At 40.8% G+C, this 21,011-nt stretch overlaps 1 protein-coding gene across 1 annotated transcript in view; it reads left to right on the forward strand.

The window, feature by feature from the left end:
* The window catches only part of plekhg5b (pleckstrin homology domain containing, family G (with RhoGef domain) member 5b), a gene marked incomplete at its 3' end in the record, with an annotated part of 104,202 nt that overhangs the window by 68,593 nt on the left and 14,598 nt on the right, over positions 1-21,011 (forward strand). Inside the window, exons 4-8 of the mRNA XM_085783242.1 lie at positions 1,868-1,967; positions 3,381-3,441; positions 3,833-3,924; positions 4,460-4,596; positions 6,896-7,065. Of these exons, the coding sequence (XP_085639368.1) occupies positions 1,868-1,967; positions 3,381-3,441; positions 3,833-3,924; positions 4,460-4,596; positions 6,896-7,065 (560 nt within the window). The remainder of the gene's footprint in view (positions 1-1,867; positions 1,968-3,380; positions 3,442-3,832; positions 3,925-4,459; positions 4,597-6,895; positions 7,066-21,011) is intronic.

The raw sequence follows: 21,011 nt of genomic DNA on the forward strand, positions 1-21,011 counted from the left end.
TTATGATTTGTTTGATCACTCGGTTTATTTATGAGAACACTGTCGCTGTGGCTGTTTATAGTTTATGTTCTCATTTACCTTTTTTAACCATAATCTGATCAGATTACTGCTTAGTTTTGCTTAAAGGGATAGTTCAACATTTTGGCAAATTGGCCCATTGCCATAATCCCTATAGATTTAGGAGTAGATTTGTTACCTTTAGTTGTCGGTGCAAGCTATTTTTAGAACGGCGGAGCAGAGCCGTGAGGTGCTGCGGAGGCTAATGGGATTTCTTGGTTTCCCTCATCAAACTCATCAAATAGCCTACACAATCCAACAACTCCAAAACACTCTGGTGGACAAGTTGTGACCTGCACATTCACCACGCTATGAGATAATAACAGAACGTTACCAGACAGAGTTGTTTTAGAGGTAAATTCATGCAAAACCACTGATGCGTGTTGCCTTCAGGGACAGTTTTTCATCAAGCAGTCTCTGTATTTACCTCTAAAACAACTCTGTCTCATAACGTTGTGTTATTATCTCATAGCGTGGTGAATGTGCAGGTCACAACTTGTCCACCAGAGCGTTGTGGAGTTGTTGGATTGTGTATTTGATGAGCTTGATGAGGGAAACCAAGAAATCCCATGAGCCTCCGTAGCGTAGCTCCGAGCAGCTCACGGCTCTGCTCCGCCGTTCTAAAAATAGCTTGCACCGACAATTAAAGGTAACGAACCTACTGCTATGACTATATACTAGGGATTATGGCAATGGGCCAATTTACCAAAATGTTGAACTATCCCTTTAAACTAGTTCATATTTACAGTGTTTATATTATAAAACACACAAGTGGCTCTGCAGAGAGAAAGAACATTAGTTATCCCTTTAATCCATACAGTTTGACTTTATGTTGTCTGGATGGATGTTTGCTTTTGTTTTTAATTTTGCTCTGCAACAACCTGCACCGTTTTAACCTCCTCTGCACTAGTTAAAGCCATCTTTGTGGCAGTTTTCCCGCCATTATTTATGGTTTTTCATGGTTGTGGTTGCAGGAAGATGACCACATCATTTTTTAATCCTTGCCTGCACAGCTCTGATTGGCTGACAGTGTCTCTCTGGCGGCTCCACATCTATTTGAGTGAACTGAACTCAGTCTTGGCCGTCTGGAGCCAGGCTAGTGCTAACTAGCCATGCAGTGTTTTATACTCTTTGCCCAGGGCTTTGAGATATTCATCACTGAGATTTTTGCCTCCATTCCAGCACAATTGGACGTTTATTGAATTTAGTTTGTTAAACTCGCTGCAGCACTAAGAAGTTTCTCCTGCTCTGGATAATCTGCCTCCTCACTAGGAACACTTTCTACCAGCAAAAACGTTTGAAGAGCAGGAGTTTCAACAGTCAGACGTCGATCTTATCTATTAGCTGCATTAAAACTACACTGAATGATCTGTTAGCAGCTCATGTTTCCATGGATGGACAAACAACTATCACTGTTTTACTTTGACACTGAAGGAAATCCAAAAAACATGAGGATTCTTGGCCGAGTGTCGGAGTTACAAGGAGGACTGTTTATTTTTTCTTCTCTAAGTGGATTTATTATGAAGCTTTTATTCAAGAAGGACATAAACCTCTGAACCAGAAAAAACAAGGACACTGATTCTGCACAGAGACAATACTGTTGTGAGTGTTTGGATGTAATGTGCACACCACAAAAAGAGTCACTTTCCAAACTTGTCGTAGTGTATTGTGGTGGAGGAGGCAGAAATCTCAAACCTGCACAAACTAAGGCCAGAATCCGACCATTTAAAGCCTGATATTCAGCCTCGTTGTTGTTGCCCTGGATGTGATGTAACCGGAGGAATGACTGTTGTGTTTTCTTAACCTTTAGCCTCCATCCTGGCTCGGAACGTGTCCACGCGCTCCTGTCCCCCACGCACCAGCCCCCCCTCCGACCTGGAGGAAGAGGACGAGGGGAGCAACGACCGTGGGTCAGTAACCTCCATTATATCACTGCTGATGATGTGTTCCCACTCCTTTTCTGTCCACTATCCGCTCCGACACGACGTGTTGTTCCTCTGCAGATTTTAAATCGCTTCTCGATGCTCACTTACCAGTTTCTCATATGTATGATAACGCTCACTATTTTAGAACAAACTCTCAGGTCCACACTGCAAAAACTCAAAATCTTTCCAAGAATATTCGTCTTCTTTCTTGTCAAAATGTCTCATTTATAATGAAAACAATCCCTTTCCACTTAAAATAAGAATCATCACCTAAAAATGTACTTGTTTTTAGATAATTTTCACTTGTTTCAAACACATTTTCACTTGAAATAAGTAGAAAAATCTGCCAGTAAAAGCACGTTTTTTGTGCTTGTAATAAGGAAGAAAAACTTACTCCACTATCAGATTATTTTAAGTGAAAATATGCTTGAAAGAAGGAAAAAGTGTCTAAAAACAAGCTGCTTTTTAAATGTGATGAGTCTTATTTTAAGTATAATGAGATTTGTTTTGACTAGAAATGACATTTTGACTAAAAATAAGACAAATATTCTTGGTAAGATATTTGATTTTTTGCAGTGCATACTCAGTCAACCCATAAATGTTTTTTATCTTCATCCTCCAAAATGTGAGGCCAATTTACAATATGGTACAGTGTCAAATTATGGAACACACATTCCCATTTAGCAGAAAAATGCTCATCTGTAAAAGGTTACACGGGATGTCTGAAACATTTAACTTTCTGCTCTGTAAATGTAACTTCTCTGGCATAAATGTATGTATGTATGTTTATTGTATTTGATATGGACATCACAAATACATTGACACTGTTCCAGTACCACAGATGCTTTGCTTGGGTGTTTTTTAGCACATAATGCTAATTGTCAACACCAGTCCATAGTCCACGGCTATTCTAAAAACACAGAGCATATTATTAACAGTATGAGATAGAAGAAAGTGCATGACACAACATCACAACAGCAATATGCTAATCTAAAAACACAGAGCACAAGATCAGCGAGAGGAGATGAAGCAAACAGAAATCATGATCGCAGCAGTAATATTAGTAACAATGAAAAAGTCCGTATTTATGCATGTGAGCATTGTTGTTTTGCTTTTAACCTTGGCTGTACTGACAAGACACACACTTACTTTCTTTGTGTAATCTCCTTAAAACTAATTTCCTTAAAACTTTCCTTTTATTATTATGATTTATATATTTCTGATTGTTCATTTGCATGTTCTGTTGTCTTCTTCTTTATGACATATTTCATTGTTAACCATAGTTTTCACCTCTTCCAGCACTGTAAATGATCAAATTGTTCCTTTTACTTTGTGTATTTTTAACTGTGCAAAATATAAATAAATATGTGTGTGTGTGTGTGTGTAACTGTTTTGCAGGGATCGTAAAACAGGGGGACTGAAGCTGGTGAAGAAGAAGCCGAGGAGACGACACACTGATGTAAGTAGTCGTACACACAGGTCCATGAACACAAAAACACACACACCCCACCCCCAACATGAAAGCACTCTCTCATTTTTTTTTTTTTACAAGATTTGTTGTCACCTGTTGTGTAACTCTGAGTTATTTGTAGAAGCATTGTTTGTCACGGTACAAGCAGAGGGTGATGTGTGGTTATGAAAGTAGCCGCCATTATTCTCACTTGCAATGATGATGATGATGATGATGATATAACACAATGGTGTCTCCCAGGCTGCTCTGTGCAGTGAGAAGGAGCCCCCCTGTGGATCCTGCTGAGAGCTCACATAGGGGCCCAGCCCCACCTGTATAAACTAACACTGTGTCCGTTTATCCCCCCTCTTCCTCCTCCTCCTCCTCCTCCCCCCTGCAGGACCCCAGTAAGGAGTGCTTCAGCCTCAAGTTCGATCTCAACGTGGACATAAACACAGAGATCGTACCTGCCATGAAAAAGAAGACGTTGGGGTGAGAGGAGAGCGAACACGTCAAGACTCTCATCTACACTGCAAAAACTCAAAATCTTTCCAAGAATATTTGTCTTATTTCTTGTCAAAATGTCTCATTTCTTGTCAAAACTAATCTCTTTCCACTTAAAATAAGACTCATCACCTAAAAATGTACTTGTTTTTAGATCATTTTCACTTGTTTCAAACAAATATTCACTTGAAATAAGTAGAAAAATCTGCCAGTGAAAGCAAGTTTTTTGTGCTTGTAATAAGGAAGAAAAACTTGCTCCACTATCAGATTTTTCTACTTATTTCAAGTGAAAATATGCTTGAAAGAAGTAAAATGTGTCTTAAAAACAAGCTACTTTTTACTATTTATTTTATTTTATTACTTATTTTAAGTATAATGAGAATTGTTTTGACTAGACATTACATTTTGACTAGAAATAAGACAAATATTCTTGGTAAGATATTTGAGTATTTGCAGTGCACACCGGTCTGGTCAGAACCAGAACTAACAGCTCTGTTGTTGTTTTCTTTTCTTTTTTAACCAGAGAGGTTCTGGGTCCGGTGTTCGAGAGGAACGGGATCGAGCTGTCCCGGGTCGACCTGTTCCTGGATCAGTCCAACACGCCTCTGTCCCTCAACTTTGAGGCGTACCGCTTCGGAGGACACTACCTCAAAGTCAAAGGTAAAAAAAAACACACAAAAAGACAGACAGACACTGAATCAGCCACCACACCCTGCACCGATGTCCTCTCCTCCGACTGAGTCACTGCCACACATTTAACAAGGATTTACTGCCCTTTTTTTAGGCGGCTAACATCTTTGCTTATAGATATTTTGATGCAGGAAGAAATTAGGAAAGTTGTGTATCTGGACTGGACAGAGCACCGCTGCTGCAGACAAAACTGGTGTCAAATTCATGGCACAGTTTCATTTGACACACACTGAAGCAAAGAAAGCAGCCACATAGAAGCTAGATAGAGTAAATATAATGAACAGGATTCATTACAAAGTCTTACAGTGCATTAGGTCAGACGTTTCATGTGAAATGAAGCATAAAAATAAAGGTAGAAATGCATAAACGATTCAATGCAAAATAGATAAATTGACCTTTTAATTGTAAAAAATATATTTATTTTTCATTTTATTTGTGCCCTTTTTTTCCATGTATGCTTATTCACAGCTTTTACTCCTTCCTGTTGCTCTGTTATGTTTTATTTTCTAATATTTATTGGCATAATTTAAAGCTCTTCTCCCACATGGATTTTATTGCTCATTCAGTCATTGATCTTTTTGTTTATCTAATAATATTAACTATCAACTACAGTGTTTCCTTCCTGTTGTAGAATAAGTACACAACTTATTTATTATGGTATTAAACAGTCCATTTCTTCCCTGACACATGCAATGTGTTTTAAAACAGCCGGGCAGCATCAGTTACTGTTTAAGCTGAATTTTCTGACTAAGTGGACCCTGATGGGGTTTTTTTTTGCTGCAGGCTGATTAAACGCCCCCCCGAAAATCCCTCTTTGTCTTTTATCCTCTGAAAATTAAAAAGGAAATGAGCCGTAAAAAATGTAAAATTGAAGAGGAAACAACAAAATGTAAGATCACTTCACCGCCGTAAACCCAGAACTGACACATCAAACAATTTAAGTGTCTCGTTTTTTATTCCAAACAGATTTCTCCTCTTTTCTTTTGTAAATAACCAACAACAACAACACCACCACTGGGGAGCAGATGGGTCACTGTGGTGCTTGTTTCTAATTCTGTTACAATGATGTTTCACTTCCTAGAAATAAGGGAAAATAATAGGAGGATAGAAAACGCTGAACGTCCTCCTTCTTGTGAAAAGCCTTTATTCAACGTGTCCTGGTGTATTTCAGACATCTCACTATTCTTATCTGCTGCTGTTAACAATGACTGAGCAGCAGGACAGATGGTGCTGCAGCTTCCTGTCACACCCAGGAGGGAAAAGAAGAAGACTGCCTCCCTAAACACAATCAGACCCACAAGAGAAAGTGTGTCAGTCATTTGTTCAATCTTATGACTCTTAATTCCACAGTTTAGGAGCATTAAAAACCAACACGATAACTCTTCTAGCTCCTTATTAGACAGTGTTCTCTGCACTTACACTTGTTTTTGCATCAAAGGCCCACTTTAAAAAGCAGTCCTAAAAAGAAAAAGGATCCACTGCCGTGACTAAACGCTGTTCCTTTGAAACGGTCGCACCTCTTGACCACAGTCTGGAGTCACATACAGTCTGAACAATCCACAGCTGCTCAGTCACGTGACGTCTGAGAGTCTGAGAGTCTATCAAGTCCTGCTCTGTTTTACTGCAGACGCTAAACACGTTTAATCAAAATTATACAATGTTAAACACATGTTAAAGCTGCTATCATCAATATTTTTATATCAAAGATGGATGGCAAGACCTTGCTTGTTATTTTTTATGATTTATTTCACTGTGTTTTGCCAAATGCACAACTTTCAATGATTAATAATATCAATCTGTATCCGTTGAGTATCTATCAGCTTTAAAAGTTGACACAATGTAGTAGTTTAAGGTTTGTTTTTGCTGCCTCCAAGTGGACAAAAAAAACAAACAAACAGCCAAGTCAGGTATGACTGATTTTAGTCTGTATTATCTCTCCTGCCATCTTTATAAAAGCCTGCTGAAGGATTGAGTTTAAGAAAATAAACTCTGAGCCTAAAACTGTGGGTGTGGTGCTGAGATTAAACATGACTCAAACCTGGAAACAAGAGAGAGAAAGAGAGAGAAAAGTCGAAAAGAAAAAGTGTTTTTTGTTTTTTTTTCTCTGGACATTTTAACCACAGTGGCTTCCTCTTCTGTAAAAATAAATAAACACTGCTTCTGTGCAAGTTTTCACTTTCAAAGGATTCCTCCTCCTCCTCCTCCTCTTCCTCCTCCTCTACTTCTTCTTTCCAGCTCAACCTCAAGAACATTTTTCTTTCCGTTTCAGCGCGGCCAGGTGATGAGCTGAAGGTGGAGCAGGGCGTGAAGGACTTGCGGTCGCTCAGTCTGCCCAACATGAAGCCGTCGCCCGGGGGTCAGAGCCAGTACATCCTCACGCCGGGCAGCGAGCGGGTGGAGCACGGCTCGCTGGGACGGAGAGAGAGCGTGGATCTGCTGGTGAGTTAAAATAAACGACGCAGTGTGGTCGGTCGTATTTCATTTGACACTTTGTACGAAACTCTCAGACTCATCAAAACCAAAACACAAACCACCCCTATAATAATCCAGACACACACACACAGAGAGACACACCCTGTGACTCGCTCTGTTTTGCCACACCCTTCAATATTTTTCCATAACTTCATCATCTCCTCTTCCTGCCATCCCATAATGCTTTGTGCTTTAGTGTAGTATCTCATTGTTAATCCCATCATGACCTCATCATGCAGCCATTATTATTACCGTACCTTTATCTGTCCGGCACAAGCCAGGAGAATGTATTCCTGGATTTCCCCTGCAGCCGCCACCAGCTGCGTTTGTGTCTCTTCTTTGCGTGCACGCTCGTGTGTTTGTTTGTGTGTGTGTGTTTGTTTGTGTGTGTGTGTGTGTGTGTGTGTGTGTGTGTGTGTGTGTGTGTGTGTGCGCACGCCGGCGGGGCGGGGCCAGGCTGGGCCGGGCTCATTGCTGCCGACCGAGCCCTTCAATTTCGTTATGATGATGATGATGAGTTCGCTCGGGAACACTGTGTGCCACGCCAGCAGCTTCCTGCAGCTACAGGAAGTGGCTGTTTTGTTTCTGGTGTGAGCTGCTGAGAGCCGAACACAGAGCAGAGGCAGACATGAAGTTCACGCAGCCGGGGCAAATAAAACACGTATTAGCAGACAATCTGTGGATTGATTTTTCCCCTTTTTAATGGATTAATTATTTAGTCTATTAGGGAAGTGGTGTTATTTAATATGAAATATGCAGGACTGACAGAGCAGGAAGGACATCAAACGTTTGTTTAACAGAAGTATCATAAATGTCAACTTCAAATTAGGCTACTTAGAAGCAGTAAATGTGATAATGTTTAAAGCAGAAGTAAGCAGAATGTTTGTGTTAATATAAGTCTTAAATAGTTATATCTTCCGACAGCAATCACTTACATAGAATGTTTGGTCTGAAACACGGGTCTGTCAGTCACTCTGCTCTGCTGTAAGCCGAGGAGAAAACTTTCCTTGTATCCTACAACCTTTATCCAATGAGGAGAGAGAACGGCATAAAGGGGCGGTCCTCTCTGTGTGTGCAGCCAAGGGATTCGCGTGAATGTGGTGACGTAGGGACGAGGGCGGGGACTGCTAACTCCATCGGCTGACAGGAAGTTAGCCAAAACCACCGGATCGCTTACTTCTGCTTTCATCTATGATTGTCCTTGAGTTTTATAACAGAATTGATATGACAGCTGAATGAAATAGCTACATTCAAATGTTTGCTAATGATCCCCTTGGTTACGGTCGCTATGTCTGTTAAATTTACCATCAGCTAATGCTAGCTAGCTAATTACGCTAAATTTAGCTTATTTAGCTAGCTAGCTAAATAATATCATGTTGCATCTTTAACTTACATTGTGTCACTATTTTCAAATATTATATTTTAACTTTTGATATTAGCCTACAGGAGAAAAGGTTTTTAGTGTTTGACAATCAAGCTATCTAAGCTAGTGTTGTTAACTTTAGCCTCATGCAGCATTCAAACAGCTTGATTGTTTATTTTGCACAAAGATAAAACATGAAGATTTTTAATTGATGTATTCTACATAAATTACAAAGTTTAATATCATAAAATGTTAATACCACTTAAAATGCATAATGTTTTAGTGTACCCATTAGCTACAACATCTAACCATAGCGGTATGAACAGTGTACCAACTCAAAAAGCGTTTAGATTTCAATGTACCCAACAGATTCAACTACACCACTGCCTATGATATTATATTAAACACAAGATAAAATCGATTCGGCTGCAGTGACGAACACAGTGGCTGCTTAGCAACATCTCCTCCATTATGAGCAGTGATTTTTGTTCTGCACAATAATATTTACATCAACAGTCACTGGTGTGCGTCGCTGCCAGATGTTTCACAGTTGCTCAAACTTGAATCACCATGATGTTGTGATGGGGCAGCTGAGCTCCGGTTGTTGGAGGCACGTACGCCCGCTGGCCTGCAGGTCAGGAAAACAGAGGAGCCTCAGAAAACCTGTTAACCTGAAACATTAGTGCTGATATTTGTGTCTCCATGTGATAAACTGCAAGTAGGCTACTGCCATTTTTTTTTTATTATGTCACATGTGCACCTTTAATTTAATTTTTGGACCTTTTGCAAGTTTCAAAGGCTGTTAAGCAGCCTTGAGGCAAGTCTAGACCGTAATCAGGTGATTATGTAACACTGGCACACACTGTAAACTACACTGTGCTCATTGTCATAGTCGCTGTGGGCAAAGAAGCAGGCAGAGGCTCGGCGAAATCGTTTCACTGCCATCTGTGGCAGTAAATCACTAAGATTAGTCATCGCACATAGACGCACAAACAGTGGAGGTTGCTGAGGAAAACAGTCACGGTCATGGAGGATCTGACCTCCTGTTGACGTGTGGCATTGTTGCATTTTATTTTGCGCGTTGCATCATTTGAGCGGGAATGTGGAAAGATAGTGTCACTGATAAAAACGGCTCATGTTCAGTCCTCAGGGGGCAATAACACTTAAGGGAAGCTGGTGAGATCAGGCAGAGCACAGGGCAGCGTCTGCACTGTTACAACATGCAGAGCAGCTGTCTGGCATGAGGAAAGAAGACACTACTCTTTAGTGGAGGATGTATTTAGTTATACAGTGTAAAATAAATACATACACAAGTAAAACAACTTGGAACATCTTAATCTGGTTCTGCTGAATATTTCTGCCTCTGTCATCGATATTATAAAGCAGTAGTGCCCAAATTCTTCTCAGTGAAGGACAGACATGAATCAGGGTGGAGCATCGCAGGCCAAAACTGAAACATTCATGTTGCAGTGCATTAAATTAAATATGACTTTATATGACTTTATTTTACAGGATAGCCCCTTGAGATGTGCCATCTCATTTTCGAGGGGGTCCCAATATCCCAAATATGCCTATGCTATAGCATAATTGTGCAAAATAAACACTCATAAGTAATTAGGAAAATGAATAACACCATAGTTTATTGTGTTTCACTGTTAAGTGTCTATATGACTAGCGGGAAAATAATAATAATTTATAAAATTGAAAATTCGAGCATGGGCAGTGTGCCAAAAATAATCGTTTTTTATAAAGAATACAGCCCAGTCCTGCTCTGTTTGGTCTGTTGTTTCCAACTACACTGTAAATATGACGTTGTGAGTAAAAGTGCAGAAGTATTACCTCAAGTTAAATACATTTTTCCTTTTTGTAAAACCCAAACTTGATTAGCATACGTGTGGGGTAGTTAAATCTATAGTAAAGCATTATTATTTTGTACGTCAGACTGCATCTGCAAATTCACCATAATTTAAAAGTTAACTTCATGACTGATTCTCACAGACTGTTTAACAGAAGTTGCATGAAGCTTCCTGTGGCTCTAGAGGGCGCTGTCTGAGAGAACCAGTCAAGACCAGCGTCCTCGTTCTAATCTGTACTCAGGCTTCATCTGTAGAGTTGTATTGTTGTTGGAGCAGAATTTGTGGTATTAAGACAGTTACACTGATTTTGATCCTTTGCTGTTTATCATTGTGACAGTGTTGCAGGAGTTTAAAGCTAAATCACTGCAGTATTTCCCTCTGACATGCTGAGTTGAAGTATTAAGTGGCGTAGAGGAGTCATATTGGAGTAAAGTTCAGGTGCCTCTGTAAATAAACCTTCTCCTTTCTCTCTTTGTGTGTGAGACTGACTGAGGAGAACTGGACTCGGGCTCATTGACGTCTATTGATACTTTAATCTTTAACAGACTCGACAGCAGCAGACGCCTTTCTCTTCACTGAGCTTCGTTTTTCTGTGTGTGTGTGTGTTTTTTTGTGCCAGTCCATATTTCTTTAAAAGCTGTTTGCAACACAAAAGCTCTGCTCTGCTCGGGCATGTGGGCACCGGGCGCGCTCTTTCAGTTTCTATGGCAGCAGCTTTGGCACTCAGGGGTAAATGATGCATGCATGGCTGCTTTTTATGGAAACAAGGGTCTTGCTTCCAAAAAAAAAAAAGAGGTTGTGATATTTGCCTGGTGACCGGACTCTTGGTTCTGGCATCGCAGCGTCAGACTCGGTCCCTTTCAAGTATTAAAAAAAAGTTGCTCTCTTGTTTGATCGTGGTATTTTCAGGTTTTTTTTATTTTTTATTATTGCGTGCATGTTAGGATTTATGGCCCCTGGCTGGCGGCTGTGATGGGGCATGGACAGCTTTGATGATCTGGATTGATTATTTTACGACAGTAGGAGCTTTAGGATTGGTCAGAGACACATTCCAGTCCGGCTGATAGTTCCCATAGAGTGCCGAAGCGGAAGCAGCCCCATGGGTCCTCAATTCGAAAAAAAATCTCCATACGAATGAACGGGAGTCCAAGTTTTATTTCGTGATCCGATTGAATTGTGCCATGACAAAAAAATATGTCCTCTACCTGTTTAAAACATCACGTTTCATGCCGAGAAATCAGCAGTTTATCGTAAAACGGCAACAGAAGAATGTATTTTGTGTGTAGTATCAGCAGTGAATCCAGTCACCTTTGATGCACACTGACCTATAAAGAAATTTAAAGGTATAATATGTAGGAATTCCCCCCATCTAGCGGTGCGGTTGCATATCTGAACGTATTCTTGATGTTGCATTCAGGTGAAATCGGGCAGACGTCAGACAGACAACAGACGCTGCATGTAACAGGAGAAACAAGCGGCTATGTAAACAAGTGGTCCGCCAACACGAGGCAAAACAATACAGGCGTGACAATATGTTGTCATGGTGATGTCGTATTGTTTACCTGACCCACGTTTTACCGTCTTTCTCTGGTGGAGTAAAATGACATCCGGTTGGTTTGCTGACTGCACCTGAATGCAACACCAGTGCCTCCGTCCTTCCTCACACTACACAGTGGTGACAGTTTTAACAGGCCGAGCCGACAGCTCCGCTGAGTTTCCGTGGTTACCTACGGTCACGCTGCCACTCAACGTAAAAAAAAAAATGGCGATGCAACATGGCCGCCTCGGTTCGGTGCGTCGCCCACTTATGTATTTGTAACGACTTGTAACAACTCATTCTAAGGTACGAGAAAGCTTTCACTTGTATGTGGCTGTGATTCCACTTCAGTGAAATACCTATTTATGAAAGACATATTTGATTTTTGCTAATAAAAAGCCAAATATGTTACATACTGGGGCTTAAAGTTTCAACTCTAAAGCTTCACTGTACAGGAATCAGACTCGTTTCACATAAACTGAAACCAGTTATTGTCAGGATCGCAGCTGGGACTCCCCTCCTGCTCCATGCTGTCATCGTAGCTGTGACTAATTCTACCTGCTCAGGAAGCAGGAGGTCATTAATCCTCAGGAACCAAAAAAGAAAAAAAAAACCTTCACACTTGAGACACAGAATTATGTTGGTATCAAATAAACGCTTGCTGCTTTTGCTTGTCTCATCTTTCCTGTTTCCCGACAACTGAAAGTAAGAGCAGCTTTTACAGCCTTCGCCGTCATAAAGATAACGAAAACTCATCTGCTCATCTGCCAACTCTGCGCCGGACGGTTCTCACTTTGAGAACATTGATCCCTCGCTCTTTGTCCTTATGTAACACACTATGTCCATCAGTTGCCATGGCGGCAGTGCAGACAACACCTCAGGTCGCTGTCGAACTCCTCTGACTCAAGTTAAACATCATAAAACCTGTGGAGAAGAGGAAAGGTGTGTGAGTTTTGCAGAGTCATGTTACACGTTCCACTTTCCCTCAGAGATAATGTCAGGTAATTGATCCTCCACATATGTAACAGTGGACTCAGGACTCCCATAATGCACCTGAACTCCTGAAAACCTGACCTGTACTGAAACTTTCCGCTCAGATCGACTCATCTTTGAATCTGAATATAAATAATGTTTATTATCTTAGAAGTTTAGCTTCTCTTTTTGAAGACAATAAAATATAAAATCAGGATCGAAGAGAAGAACTTTAGTGAAAACAAAAAATACTATTGAGGAAAATGTACTGTTGTCATGGTTTGACTCAGCAGGTAAAGGAAGAACACAACAGGGTTTTACTGTTTTATTGTACAGAATACAGATTCATTTTATTGTAGAGTGTAAAAAAAAATTAGTTAAAAGTTAAGTAATTCTTCACAAATGAAAGTGATAGAAATTCACACTGCCGGGAAATTACATAAAAGATTCAACACACACACAATAACACAACATTCATTCACCAGCCGAGGCCTTGAAAGCTTCACAATACAAACTGATATTGAAAATCATGTGACAGTCTGAGTTTATTGTTCGATCTGATGATCTGCTGCTTTAAATAAACATAAAATGACACGAGTCTCCTTCAGCTCTATCAGCTAATGTCAATCAATTAGTCAAATAAATGATGATTATTATTATTAATTGCAGCTTTAGATCAGATCATCGCCAATTTAAACCAATATTTTATCATATTATATTACTTCAGATGAGATTCTTGCATGTTTCAGTTTATTGTTATTTTGAAGTTTGGCCTATTTTACTAAATGAATTCAGTGATTCATTAAAAAAACAACAACAACAGTGTATTAATCACACAGAAGAACATGACATGACATGTTTCATTATTCTGGTTTCTGCTACTGAAACTCAAACCGGCTTCAGACTAACGCTGCAAATATCTGATGATGAATCAGTGTTTATTTATAATTGATCACCTGACTGATCTGCGAAGTGACGACTTGTTGCTTTTCCCCAAAATTTACAGCTCTGTAAATTATACAGTATATATATTTTGGTTTTTAGATATTTGGATGAACAGTTCATCCTAAAACATCACAATCATGACGCGTCCTCTCACAGTTTATAGACAAAATCTTCAACAGTAAAAATGCTGATGAATCCATAAGAAACAAGACAAACATGAGTTTCACCCTTTTGGTTTTCATGTCTGCATCTGCAAACAAAACGGAGCAGGAGGAGTCTTTGTTATGTGGAAAGACAAGACAGAGATAAATAGATACATAGATAGGAAGATAATGTTGTTTCATAACAGACAAGGACTTGATGCAGGACGACGGAAAAACCTCCAGGGCTGGAAACAGTCGGGGGAACCCACATACAGCTAGAGACACTGAGAGACAGTGGAGGGAGCGGCCGCTGTGTCGTCTTCTGACTGAACCTGAAATACAGTAACACACTTCCACACAGACACACACACGCACACAGAGGGATTCACATCTGTCTGCTGAGGTTATTATATTCATGCAGCTCAGACAACACAGTCACTCAGCAGCAGCTTTTGTGTGCAGGAGGGTGGAGGATGTTAGTTGGAGTTCCTCTGTGCGAAGTGGGTCGAGCGTTTTCACCTCCTGCATTACACAAGTGGAGTTCCCCAACTTCCCTCCCTCTCTTTCCCTCCCTCCCTCCCTCCCTCTCTCCCTCTTCCTCTCCCCCTCTCACTATCTGACCTCTGTGGTGCCTCACAATGGGCTCAGTTGTGGAGCGAACACAGAGACACTTTGAATGACAATGGCTGAATCAGCGGCGGTCACACGGCGGGCGCCTCCGTTTGATCTGAAGAGCTCGACTGAAAACATGAAGTGTCCCCCGGACAACAGTCGCTATAGTTTGTTAATAGAGTGAGAAGTATCAGTGATTGACTTGATGATAAGATCTCAAAGGTATAAATATGATGAGACTGTAAAGTGTGAAGTTTTACCCCCAACACAAGTGCTAATATACAAGAAAGGGCAGGAAACCTTATTGGATTATGTGTTAAATTTACTTAATAACAATTACATGGGGTTAAATACATGTGTTGCACAATCTAGAGTCAGTTAGTGACCAGATCAATCAATTAAAATCATCTTTTTAAATCATTTATTAGTTGTTTTGAGCATTTTTTTAAACACAAATTGCTATTTTTCCTCATAATAATAAAAAAACTTTATTTCATATAGCACCTTTGTTTAAAAAAACTTGGTGCTTATTCAGATAAATAATCATTTAAGACACATTAAATCAAGAGAGAAGCAAAACAACCAAGTAAAGTAAAATAAAAGTGACCCATGGTGTTTAAAGCCCAAAGAATTTCAGAATAAAAGCCCAACAATGTAAGGGGTTAAAAAGGCTTTTATTTTATAAAGAACTTGTTTTTAGAATACGGTATCTTGTTAATAAACTAGCCTACCAAAAAAAAGAAGCATCACGTCATTTAATAATGTGAAAACGTCTCACTCACGTTTCTGTTTTGATCCAATATTGGAATAATTTCCCCGCTCGGTCCGGTTTGTCCAGTGTGTGTGTGTATTGTGTGTATTCTGTGTTTGTGTGTGAATGACTCATGTATTTACTAGCACAGTCTCTAATGACACTAATTAATTATATCAGGTTCTAACAATTATTTTTTTCCCCCACATGGTAAAAATGGGAGGAGCTACAAAGTGAGAGCTGAGAGCACACACACACACACACACTCAGGTGGTTTGTGTGTGTGTGTGTGGAGAGACAAAGTACTTCCCATAATGCCTTAAGGTGGAGATAAGTGGCAGCTAAACACACACACACCTTTATGATAGTTAGTCGTGTGTGTGTGAGCTTTGTCCTGCAGTTACAGTGTCTGCAGCTCAGCAGCTCCGATGTCCGACTCCCTGGATATGGATTCTTTTTCCTGACGTTTTAAGATTTTACTTTTGGTACATTATTCTTAAATCTTTTGAGATTTGGGTTTTTTTTTTTTTTACTTTTTGTTTCCGTGGACATTACGATGGTTCGTTTCGGGCGGCTGACGTCGTGGCGCAGCTGGGATCTGCTGCATGTGGACTCAGACATTCCTGAGTCGCCTCCACCTGTCATCAAACCAACACCGGCCGACAACTGTCAGGTGAGACAGAGTGGGTTTTTACTGAGGCGACCCTGAACGCATCACCAACATTGTAGAGATGTGGGGATTAATTATTATTTGCTAATTTTTAAGCAAAAAAACTTGTTGTTTCCAGCTTCTCTGTTGCAAAGATTAGATTTCATTATAATAATCAGAATAGAAGTGTCAAGTTTATTAGGTACACCGAGCTGAACCTACTGTAGTGTAATAATGAAGAGAGTCTTAACTCAACTTTATGATCATTTTGGAAGCTGTTGAATTATAGTGTTGTCAGTTTTGTGTCCACTCTGTTTTAATGGAGAAACTAAATACAGAAACAGGCTCATTAAAAACCTGTGAGTGTAAATATAATGAAGGTTTTATGGCTTTAGAGCGCGTTTGTTCTGTCTGAAGACGTCGTCCTGGTCTGTGGAGGCTTTTATTTATTTATTTTTTTTAGTATTTAACATTTTATGAGTAAAACATTAAAGTAATGAATGGATAAAATAACGTATAATGAGAATAATCAACACGTTTGACTGGATTTAACGTCATTTACAGAACAGTTTGAGCGCTATCTTGGGTTTTGTTTTTGAATTGATCTCATCTGCTGCTCTGGAAACATCAGCTTTATGTGTGTGAGGGGTGAAGTGTGATGATGGCTGGGGGGTTGGAAGAAAAAAAGTGGGGGTGGGGGTGTGGGGGGTGTTATGGTCCCATTAAATGGAGCATTGTTGTGACAACTCTCATGTCTCACCTGAGGCTCAGAGCTTCTGTTTGCTGATTATTGGAGCTGAAGTGGCCTTGAAACATGATGTGTGTGTTTGGAGTTAGGATGGGGGGGTCTTTTAGTTTCTATTTCCTGCTTATGCACACACATGACATAGGCTATATATGTGTATGTGTGTGTGTGTGTGTGTGTGTGTGTGTGTGTGTGTGTGTGTGTGTGTGTGTGTGTGTGTCCTGGTGCTCAGGAAGGTCAGTGTCGTGCTGTTTTCCCATCGTTAATCAAAGCGAGCTGATCAAGGGGAGCTGTTATCAGTGGACTAACATGAAGGCAGGAGTAGCAGCAGCAGCAGGAGGAGGAGGTGGGGGGATATGGGGGAGGTGGGGGGGGGGGTCATAAGTGGTGGTGGTGATGATGCTGCACCACTTATTTCAATACAATCCCGTCCCACCGTGCAAAAGATTTTCTCTCCTTTCCAGGCCAAGGTTAGTGCAACAAACCCAGAGATAAGATAAGACCCAGCAGCAGCAGCAGCAGCAGCAGCAGCAGCACAGGGCTTGATATCATTAACCTGACTAATGCCCCTCCACCCCCCTGCCTCCCCCTGTTGCCCCCCCCCACCACCACCACCACCACCACCACCACTCACTGCTCAGACCTGCAGGTCACAGATGGAGCTGGGTCCGAACAAAAGGAAGCTCTTGCTGCCCTCGGCTCTGACTGACAGGTTTACACAGGAGGCACACGGGGAAACCTTGTAAACATAATTAGTTAGGCAGACAGAGGAGGAGGAGGAGGAGGAGGAGGAGGAGGACTGCTGAGGTACAAGTGGTATTATTATCTGCAGCTTCTTTTATATAACATTCACATTAAAGCCCCAGTATGTAACTTATTTGGCTTTTTATTAGCAAAAATCAAATATGTCTTTCATAAATACGTATTTCACTGAAGTGGAATCACACCCACATACAAATGAAAGCTTTCTCGTACCTTAGAATGAGTTGTTACAAGTCGTTACAAATACATAAGTGGGCGACGCACCGAACTGAGGCGGCCATGTTGCATCACCATTTTTTATGTTGAGTGGCAGTGTGACCGTAGGTAACCACGGAAACTCACCAGAGCTGTCGGCTCGGAGAGAAAGTTTTCCAGGTAGCGCCTGCACAAATGTTGCATTCAGGTGCAGTCAGGCAGACGGTCGTCGGAGGTAAACAATACGACATCACCATGACAACATATTGTCACGCCTGTATTGTTTTGCCGCATGCTGGCGGACCACTTGTTTACATAGACGCTTGTTTATCCTGTTACATGCAGCGTCTGTTGTCTGTCTGACGTCTGCCCCATTTCACGTGAATGCAACATCAAGAATACGTTCAGATATGCAACCGCACCGCTAGATGGGGGGAATTCCTACACATTATACCTTTTTAAAGAGTGAACACAAGCTGAAATGTTTGCCGTATGTTATCATCAGAAAATAGTTCCTGGTTTATTTTCAGTTTTCATGTTCAAGGAAGTTTCCTCCAGGAGTTTGTGTGTGTTTGTGTGCTGGTTCTTATCTGCAGCCGCCTATTAAATTTAAATGTGCTGCAACAAGCAAGTAAACAAAGGGAGTTTCCCGTCGGGCCATTATCGGGTGCATTTCTTTCCTTGTTTTTTTGGCCAAAAGGAGCGTGGTCATTGTTCAAAGGTCTGCAGCGATGGGAGATAACCTGAAGAAGAATGGAGCAGCGGCCACTTCCAAATAAGAGTAAAGAATGAAGAGCTGCGTCGCTGTGGTTAATTGCAGAGTTTGGGAGGGAGAAAAAAAGGGAAAAGACAATTATCTAAAGGCAACAAGATGCAAAAAAAATAAAAAGATGTGGAGTTGTTGAGTGTTTGGCATCTTCAGCAGCAGAAACAGGATCAGTGTGTTTGAAGCAGGGAGCTCCCGACAAGCTGTCACCCCGACTCCGCCTCCAAATATTCAGATCAGCCTCCTTTTTTTTTTTTTTGAGTGTGTGTATGTGTGTGTGTGTGTGTGTGTGTGTGTGTGTGTGTGTCCCGGCCGGCCCTGCCTTCGCCTTCCTGCCCAACACAATGAGGCAGGAATCAGGATCCTCCTGGTTGCTATGACTTCAGGCCAGTGTCTGTATGAAATGCAAGCAGAGTGGTCGGTGCCGGGAGAAGAGAAGAGAAGAGAAGAGAAGAGAAGAGCGTGGTCGGACGGATAAGACAAGACAGGACGGGACACAGATAATAAATAGAGATAATAATAGAGAATAGAAGAAGGAGGAGAAGAAGCTGGGAGGACAAGGACAAGGACATAAGACCTGGACTGTGTCAACAGCTGGAACGGGACGTCCCAGGAGTGAAAACGTTTAACACAAGCTTCCTGGAATAACGTGGAAGAGTCGGGAGTCGGACGGCGGTGTGTGTGGATGTGTGTGTGTGTCCCCTCGGTGGAGAGGACAGGAGGACACGGAGGAGGGAAGGAGGGAAGAAGGAGGCGAGACGCCGCCGCCGCCGTTGAGCCGTTGCAGCAGCTGCCTGCAGGACCAATGGGCTGCGATCCATGAATCCAATTGTGAAGGATTAGGATGGTTTTTGTTACTTTTGACATGCCGCTGGCTTCAATGGTGAGCTCTGTTACTGTTACTGGGAAACTGTCGCTCGCTCTGCTTATAATTACAACTTCCTGGCCTCGGCGCGCACACACACACACACACACACACACACACACATACACTGGGTTCTTCTTTAAGCGACTTTCTTCTCCTTCTTCTTCCTTTTCCTACAGTGTATTTACTGTATGAGCTCTTTACACTGCAAAAACTCAAAATCTTTCCAAGAATATTTGTCTTATTTCTTGTCAAAATATCTCATTTCTAGTCAAAACTAATCTCTTTCCACTTTAAATAAGACTCAGCACCTAAAAATGAACTTGTTTTTAGATCATTTTCAGTTTCAAACAAATTTTCACTTGAAATAAGTAGAAAAATCTGCCAGTGAAAGCTATAGTTCTTTGTGTGTTTATGATAAGAAAGAAAAACGTGCTCCACTATCAGATTTTTCTACTTATTTCAAGTGAAAATCTGCTTGAAAGAAGTAAAAAGTGTCTAAAACAAGCTACTTTTTATGTGATGAGTCTTATTTTAAGTATAATTAGAATAGTTTTGACTAGAAATGACATTTTGACTAGAAATAAGACAAATATTCTTGGTAAGATTCTGAGTTTTTGTAGTGTATCACACCTGTTTTACATCGGTGCTGTCAAATCACATGCACACACACACACACACACACACACACACTTAAACTAAACTAAAGTACACAGGACTCGGCTCTGTTCCTTCTCTTTTTCTTTTTTTTCCCCGGGGCCATTAGTGAGTTGGCAGCAGCTCAGGGTCCAGGCTGCCTCCTCTACGCTTCCTGACACCTGTGTGCTTGAACCTTTTGGACCACATATCCCCACTTTATAAAAAAAACACACACACACAAAAAGAAAAAAACCCTAAATGGCTCCAGACTCGTTTCCTTTTCACTCTAAATTTGTCTCATTTCCACGTTTCTGGATAGAAAAGCTTCTATTTGCAGTTGAGTCACTCTCCTCCTCTTTATAAAAGGAGTAAAAGCTGTTTCCTAAACCTGCAGCACGACCCCCCACCCAACACACACACACACACATTGATTTACTATCTCGTTATGCAACTGTGTGTGTGTGTGTGTGTGTGTGTTTAGTGTTTTAGGCCCTTTTACTCCACTTAAGTGCTTTTGTGTAGCACAGAAAAGGAGCCGTTCATAATATTTACATCTCTGTTCTGTCTCTAAGTTTTCAGTTACATACACATGTCACAGATGATTATAAACCGCTGTGAGCCGTTATCAGGCCGCTTTCATTCAGGTTGTTTACCTCTGTTTGCCTCGTGTGTGTTTGATGTGGTTGGTTTTTATACTCCGGCGTTTCGTCCTGCTCTGTTTTACAGTTATTTATGTATTTGGTCCAAACACATGAAGCCGTGTGAGGCCTGCAGCAGTCTGAGTCTGTCGAAGTAAAAGATGTGCAGTTGTTATTAGGGTCGTCACGGTGTTACGATTATTATGCATCAATACATTTCACAACACAATGAATGTGTGTAGAATCAAATAAAGTCAAAATATAATTACATTACTAATTATTTACACAAAATATTTTAATATAGGAGCAGTTATTAATCCTCCAGGGGAAGTGTTTGAAATATTGAAGTCATTAATTGTCATCTATACCAAATGTTTACGTTTATTTTAATCATTTTATTAAATTACGGCGGAAGTCGGAAAAAAACGAGCTCCGAGTTGTAAAAAAATGAAGTGAATGGTGTGGAACTCGGAAA

The sequence above is a fragment of the Trachurus japonicus genome, chromosome 7 (assembly GCF_045865225.1).
Source record: "Trachurus japonicus isolate A0001 chromosome 7, Traja_1.0".
In the NCBI taxonomy this organism is placed as follows: domain Eukaryota; kingdom Metazoa; phylum Chordata; class Actinopteri; order Carangiformes; family Carangidae; genus Trachurus; species Trachurus japonicus.